This window comes from Quercus lobata, chromosome 11 (genome assembly GCF_001633185.2).
Source record: "Quercus lobata isolate SW786 chromosome 11, ValleyOak3.0 Primary Assembly, whole genome shotgun sequence".
NCBI classification, from domain to species: domain Eukaryota; kingdom Viridiplantae; phylum Streptophyta; class Magnoliopsida; order Fagales; family Fagaceae; genus Quercus; species Quercus lobata.
Genome location: NC_044914.1, coordinates 37,479,065 through 37,486,996, shown reverse-complemented (window position 1 = coordinate 37,486,996; position 7,932 = coordinate 37,479,065). Strand labels below are relative to the sequence as shown.

Below are 7,932 nucleotides of genomic sequence, written 5' to 3'. Positions count from 1 at the left end.
GGGTTGGGTTGGGTTTTGCAATTGGTTTCAGTTTGTTTCACAATGGGTTTCGGTGGATTTCAGTGTGTTTTGCAATGGGTTTCGGTGGGCAGTGGCAGTGGGTTGGGTTTCTAATGGTGGTGGTGGCTTGGGTTTTTTGACGATGGCGGTGATTGGTGGTGGCCATGAGTGGTGGCTTGGGTGTTTTTGTTTGGGAGAAGAGATACACAAAGAAAGAGAAAGGAAGAGATGCAGAGAATAAAAAAGAATCAAAAAAGAATAAAGAAATTATATTTTAATGAAGTGGTAAAAAAATATAAAACCTTTGATGCTAAGGTATATTATAAAGTTCGATGTTAAAATAAATAAAGTAGTGTTTTGAGATGCTAAACACTATTTTTTTTAGCATTCTTAATGTGAATGCTCTAAGTACCTTTTGGGTAAAGGGATGGAACCAAGATTTTAAATTAGGGGACGAGAGCTTAAGTAAAAGAATAATCATGAAAATTAAAATAGACATCCATTTAGTATTAATAAACTATCAATAAATATAAAGAAAAAATCATTGTTTCGTAATACATTACAATGCAAGAATATATATATATATACACACACACATATATATTGTTTTCTTTTTTGGGATTGATTGAAATTTGAATAGCTTTAGGAAATAAAATTTTTTTCAGTAAATATACTTGGTTAGAGAGAGAGAGAGAGAGAGAGCGGAGCGTGTTGGGAGGACATAGCTGGGCGAGAGAGGCACAACATAAGAAGAGAAAAGTGGAAATTTCACCGTAACTTTAACAGTTGCTTTAGTTTTTTTAGAAAATCAAATGTTTGGTAAAGCCAAGTTACAAAACCTTGGATAGAGAGAGAGATATGAATGTGTTTTGATTCTTTTCACATGCTCTCTGTACATACCTCTTTTTCAATTCTCAACTTTTATCTTCATCATCACTATTATATGTTGTACTATTTGTTTGTGTTCTCTCTTGGATCGTAGTGATACACCATTTGTTTTTAACCATTTTAGTAATTGTTCTAAACTATGCAATTGATTGGAAAATTTCCAAGATGAGTCTAGGCTATCTTTTCTTTTTCTTTTTTTTTTTTCTTTTTTTAAGTAAACAGTAATACTTATTAGAATACACACGAAAATAATAAGAGTTTTAAACCAGGTTTATAATATATTACATAATCTAGAATCACTGCATGCCTTTATGTCTGATAAATTTGTGTGGTGAAAAAAATATTTTTTAAACTTATATTTTGGCTCTCTATACAAACTAGAATAAGTTTGTTGGTGTTATAACTTATAAGACTACTTATTATTCGCTAGTGATTTTCCTAGATGGTCATTTTGTTACAACAACAATCAAGTCTTAGTCCCAAATTTGGGTCGACCATAGATCTTCAACAAATTAGTATGAATCAGCCACATATATTGAGGGATGCCCCAATGTGGTCCGCATAGATCCATTCATAATAAAGTGACTAAATTTTATTATGATCATCAACTTACTTACTACCACAACCCTCCTCCTTTGTATTTATGATACTAAGCACAAACACAAGTGGGGATTAGATGGTCATATTGTTAGTATTATAATAAAATAACAAGTGACACAAGAAGGATAAGACACTTATGACAATTGACAAGTCATGGAGGCCTGCAAAGGCAACGAAATTGCATGATTAACACATAATGGATAAGATGAAGGTTCCTCGTTAAAAGCACTATGAGTGGAGAGCGCCATTTATTATCTTTTTATGATTTTAAAAAAGAAGTTAATACATAATGATAACACAGTAGACAAGTGTTCTAAAAGTCAAAGATGATATACCATATGACACAAATAACCATTTATTATAACCATCAAAATCTTAAATATAAATAGAGGTTTTATATGATAACACAGTGGCAGTAAAATGGGCAATTCCTCTTACCAAACATTTTTCATACAATCAAAAAAAATTATTTTTTAATTTTTTAGAAGATCATACAAATACAATCAAACTTATTACGAACAGTCATAAACCTTGCAAGTTGCAACTGTATGGGCCTCTTCTTGACAAGCTTTCTTGGATCCTTAATGGGCCCCCATATAGTTGAGTCCTTGAGTGAATAAAAATACATCTTAACAGTAGCTGGGGAGAGAGAGAGAGAATAAAAATACATCTTACCGAAACTTTAACAGTAGGTTTAGTATTTTTTTTTAAGGAAATTAATCAAATGTTTCTGTAAAGCCAAGTTGCAAAACCTTGGAGAGAGAGATGAGTGTGTTTGGAGGAGATAGCTGGGGTAGAGAGGCACAACACAGGAAGAGAAGATTGGATGATTTGTTGTTGGAAGAATTGGTTGATGGGTCTTCTTATAAGAAGCTCTCCAATGGCAAATACGCTTGCCTTGTTTGCTCCCACTCTCCCATCCTCGATTCTCCTCTCATGCTCTCTGTACGTACCCTTCTTTCAATTCTCAGCTTTATTAATATTTATTGTACTATTCTTTGCGATCTTTCTTGGGTTATTTTTAAGGTGATAAGGACATAGTAACAATTGTTCTAAGCTATGCAATTGATCGGACAATGTCCAAGCATGAGTCTAGCTATCTGAATCACTGCCTGTTGTCATGTCTGATAAAATAGTAGATGAAAAACCGTTTTTTTTAACTTGTATTTTGGCTCTCTGATCCATCTAAAATAAGTCTGTTGGTGTTATAAGGCTGCTTACTACTCACGTGTGTTTTTCCTAGATGGTCATATTGTTACAACAACAAGAAGTACACCTTTAGTCATGAATTGGGGTTCAGCTATGGATCCTTAACAGATTAGTCCAAGTCAATTGTATGTATTAGGGAATGTCCCAACATATATCTGTAGTGGATCCTATTAGAAATATGTCATTAAATGATTAAATTTATCTTGTCCCAATAGTTTAAGCTTTTGGGACAATAGGTAATTTAACACGGTATTAGAGTACGAGGTCTTGAGTTTGATCCCCATCTCCTCCACTCTATCCCAATATATAGCTTTGTCATTTTATTTAAGGCGTAGATGCAAGTAAGTAGTTTTATGAATTGTAGTTAGTTTATTATGTTCACCTTTATCGGTAGTAGTGACTTTGTCTAATTATTCACATGATAAGCAATTTCCTTAGTGCCACAAGCATTGTTCTAATGTTATTTCATAGTAAATCTTAGTATCGATATTGGTATTAGTCGATTACTTTATTTATTTATTTGCTAAGTAGTAGAAGCATAGTTAAAGGCATTGCATTTCATCAATTACTATAACTTAGCATTGACATAGTTGTTGCATTATATTACTATCGCAATGAGGTAGTGTAGCTAATGTAACCATGGCATAATAATATAGTCCTCTTCATTGAGGCAAGTATGAACCTGTAGCCTTTTAAAGATGAGGTCAAATTACATGATCCATACATACCAATACTAATCTAAGCAGTGTGTGATCAAAATGATGCATAAATTAAAAATAAGTGCAAACACGTACTAACTGATCGTCTTTGTGTACATACTTCTCATATACCTGTTGCATTGTGCTGTTGAGGATTTTCTAACCCCCCCCCCCCCCCCCTTGGACCTTTTCTTTTCTCCCAAAGTTGCTTTCCTAAACTGTTGGAAATCCATATTGCAGATGCATACCAAGGGATCACGCCATCGGGCTGCAGAGTCCAAGCTAAAGGAAACAGAGTTGTTGAGACAAGATGAGATAAACAAGCGAGTAGCATTGTCAGACTCTTCTACCAGCACCACAAACTGTAATACCTACCATCAAAAATTTAGGTCAGTTGGGAAACCATTGATTGAACAGACACGAAATGTGGCTTCGGAGATACTTAACAACAAAACTCCTCGGCAGAATTCCAGCAATGCCAACCATAATTTACAGTTAATTTTGGATCACCTTACTGATGGGAATTCTAATCTGAATCAAAATAGTCCTTGTCCTATTGAAGTCACTGACAAGGTGGTTGTGCAGTCACATTTGGATTTCCAAGAGCGTCGAGAGAGGGAACTAAAGTTTACAGCTGCAGGTTGGAAGCGTGATTGTCAGGGGAAGTGGTTCAGAGATGAAAATGTTAGTCTCTGTTTTTTTTTTTTTTTTGTGGCATTGTTCTTGATACTGCTAGGTAGTACTAAATTTGACAGGGTGTATTGAGATTCTGAAGTTAACAAATAATTTTATTTTGGATTATGCTACTTTGATTAAAGGAATTGATTAATTCCTTTTTTAATGATTTTCTTTTTCATGATGTCAAATGCACTGATTTATGCATATTATTGCTTGCAGGTTGAGTTCGACTCTGATGAAGATGACCCAAATGTATGCCTTGGATGAAAAGATGTGGGAAGACTTTAGCTGATGGACATTCAATTTGTTCATGATTGATGATGGTGGTATAGTTTGCTAACTTGGCATGCAAAGTTACTGCTAGTTTTTTACTGAACAACCTAGAAGAAAATTTTTGTTATACACTGATTAGCCAATAGGGAGCCCAAGAGTTGCTTCTTTGTGAATATAGGAAGTTGGTGTACCAATGCTTTTATTATGCACAGTTTCAAAAGGATTTTGCCTCAAAGGTGTAGAACACAATTGCATTACTTATGAGAGGAATTCTGGCAGGTGTTGCAGGGATATTTATGTGTTCTGGAAAATGTAAGAGAAAATTAATTATACATATTTTTCTTATCTTGACCTTTGAAGTACCTATAGATTATTTATGCAAGAACTTATGGCGCTGGTTTTGTCATTATTGTAATTCTCAATTTCTCTTGGAATGGCAATAGTAAATGGGCTAAAAGTTCTAACTACTACTACTTTGTGTTCCATTGCTTGGATTTTACTCACAAGCATATGCTTGTCATGGAATCAACTGCCTGTTTATGCTGATTTGTGAGGGACTTGGGCCAAGCCTCAGCTTGGTTTCACAAGGCCATTAGCCTTCGCCTTAGATTAACAGATGAAATTAGAAGCTAAAAAGCCTAGTTAATGAGAGACAAATTCGATAACATGTTTTTGTCCTCCATCTTTCTGTTTTTCATCTTTAGGTGAGATATGAATAACTGTCTGATACAACTCTTGATTTTTTTGGGGATTAATTACTGAATTTTAATAAAGAAACCAGAACCTACAACAGGGAACATAAGCAACTAAGTAGCTGCCCACCAGTTACAGAGCTCAAGACCAGCAACAGCAAGAAACTGCATAACACAACACACCAGACCAAGTAACACCTATCACCTCTTACACAATCATTTCTGAAGACAGAAAAGTCGATACTCCAATTACAATAGAGAACTCTATTAACTAAGAGTTCTTTACTCTCATTCCAAACTCAATCTGGGCCTTGAGGTCTCTGTTTAGAGTAAGGATAGTCTCATGGGATTTGATATCTTGGCAAAACACGAGCATCCCTTTGGAGCCAGAGGTGGTACACAGCAGCAGCCAGAGCCAACCTTTTGGTTGAACCCTTAAACTTTGTCCTTCCCAATTATCAATCCCCCATTGAATAATCTTTTACCAACATTAGTCCAGATTCTTCACTAGACATCTCTTCTTGACCTGCCAAATCCTCTTAGCAAAAAGGGCTCTAGAAGAAATGATCTCTAAAAATAAAAAGACCAGGTTTACTATGCACCAGCATGAAATCCATGCAAGGAGCATAATGGAAACGGGAGGCTGGTGCAACTTCTCCCTTGTTGCCGCAAGCCAGCCACGCATGCCATGATCTCTTCTCTTTTGATTTTCTATCAAACACGGTCTCGAATTGATGAGTTCTAGTTCAAATGGCGTTTCCTTTCCTTGTAAGAGCAAGGAATAGAATGAGAGTGTACGAATAACTTATCCCAAAACAATCAAAAACTAAGAAACAAACATTACCTCATTGTGTTCTTTGGGAAAAACATACTGGAGGGAGAGGTGCTACCATGACCAGAGAGCTATAGAAGATCTATGAAGCATAAGGAAGCAATTTCTGTATTCCTTAATATAGTGATTGACCTTGATTAAATAATATTGGGTAAATTACAACATTAGTCTCTATCCTTTACACCATATTTCACTTTGATCTCCAACCTTTCAATTGTGTCAATCTAATCCCTAACATTTTCAGTATCGTGTCAATTTGATTACTGCCGTTAAGTGTTGGATGAAAAATGCTAATGTAGTTAACAGCCCAACTAATTTTTTTCTTTTTTTTTTGTCAACTAACACTTGTATCGCCACATCATATTACATTTATAAAATAAAATAAAAAAGTAATTTTTCCCTACTATTAGGATGGCATTAATTAATTTTGCCTTTTTTTTTTTTATATTACAAACAGAGTTTATCACAGAAGCCCTACAAAAACGCTGGGCTAATCCATTGATTTTGCTTTTCGATTTATAAGAATATTTTTAAAAGTAGAAGGAATAATTGAACTACACACTAAGTGTACTGTTTCCTCTCAAAAGTAATAAATTATAAAGACAAAAGATTACAAAATTTGTACAAGGAAGAAGGTATACTGTCATTTGCAAATGTTCGCTGAACCAAAGAACTAAAAGAATAGGTATCTTTGCCTATCAAGAGGAAGCTCAACCCCATCAAATTTCCTTTGACACCAAATCATCTATGAGAGATAGCACTACATTCCAAACCTTTTGCTATTCAATCGCCCAAAAACCCATATCAAACAAAGAAGCAACTCAAACTTAAGCTGCCATGCCGCCACCATCTCAAAGTCCAACCTTCAATATATGTCAACCAAGCCCCAAAACACTACTTGAAATGAACAAATCCAATAACCCATTTCAATTGAGAGTAGGGGTGTCTAATGAATGGGTTTGGGATGGGTATAATTAGGTTGGGTATATAAAACCTATTTATCCATTAAAATTCATTTAACTAATTACTTCTAACCCAAATCCAATACAATCGAATTATTATGGATAAATCCCAATCCACCCAATTACCCAATTACTAAAATGCCACTAAAGTAAAAATGACCAAAATACTCTAAAAATATTAAACAAATATCTTGCACTTTCCCACACTTTCACACCTACCAAACAGTTGAAATCTACCAAAAATAAGAAAAATAAAGAAAAGCCCTAAAAATTCTTACCCCTAATCAAAGAAATACAAAAAAGCCTAACAAATCTAACGCCAACAGAAGCTATACTAAATTTCACAAAAAAAAAAAAAAAACAATTTGCACCAATTTTCTTTTTCTTTTTTTAATTATTATTATTACTATTGAATTTCACAATTATATTTTCAAATTAAACAAATAAAGTGGAAAAATTAGAAATTAACACTGCAAAAAAAAAGCAAAAAATGACGAAGAAACAGTAAAAGAGTGTTTTTTTTTTTTCTTTTTTTACAGTGTTCTTCCATCTATCCTGAGCGTTGACATCAGCGCCATAGTCGATCAAGCACTTCGCGACTTCGATCCAGCCGTGGAGCGACGCCACGTGGAGTGGCGTGCGGTTGTCGTAGTCCCTAGCGTGCACCAGCGTCAGATCTTCCTCCAGAAGCTTCCAGACGGCTCCGGCGTCGTTTTGGTGCACGTGCCAGAGAATCGAAGAGGTCCGGCTCACTCTCGCTTTCTCTTTCTACTTCGACTGCGACGGCGCTGACGCGGAGCCTCCGCCTCCGCCTCCATTGAAGAGCTTCGTGCTCAAAAAGAAGCACAGAGAGTGAGGGAAAGAGAGAGGCTAGGGTTTGAGTAGAGAGAAGAAGATGATGGCTAGGTTTGAAAAGAAACACTGAAACGGGCTGGGTTTTTTTTTTTTTTTTTTTTTAATTATGGATAGGACTGAATTGAATTTGGGTATATTGTTTTTGGGTAAAATGGAGTTTAATGGGTTTTTAGTTAAAACTCAATAATTATTGAGTCTAATTGGGTTGATATCCATTTAACCCAATTAATAATTGAATGAGTTTG

At 35.1% G+C, this 7,932-nt stretch overlaps 1 protein-coding gene across 1 annotated transcript; it reads left to right on the top strand.

Annotated features, from left to right (window-relative positions):
• The first annotated feature begins 2,153 nt into the window (after nt 1-2,153).
• Nucleotides 2,154-4,755, top strand: LOC115967329 (sodium channel modifier 1-like). The gene is made up of 3 exons (XM_031086402.1): nt 2,154-2,433; nt 3,636-4,079; nt 4,293-4,755. The coding sequence occupies exons 1-3, from the start codon at nt 2,254-2,256 to the stop codon at nt 4,338-4,340; spliced, it is 672 nt and encodes a 223-aa protein (XP_030942262.1). The 5' UTR covers nt 2,154-2,253; the 3' UTR covers nt 4,341-4,755.
• The last annotated feature ends 3,177 nt before the right edge of the window (nt 4,756-7,932 follow it).

Coding starts and splice junctions, on each gene's coding strand:
- LOC115967329 (XM_031086402.1), top strand. CDS start 2,254: ATGAGTGTGTTTGGAGGAGATAGCTGGGGTAGAGAGGCACAACACAGG. Junction 2,434..3,635: donor ATTCTCCTCTCATGCTCTCT/GTACGTACCCTT, acceptor TCCATATTGCAG/ATGCATACCAAGGGATCACG. Junction 4,080..4,292: donor AGTGGTTCAGAGATGAAAAT/GTTAGTCTCTGT, acceptor TATTGCTTGCAG/GTTGAGTTCGACTCTGATGA.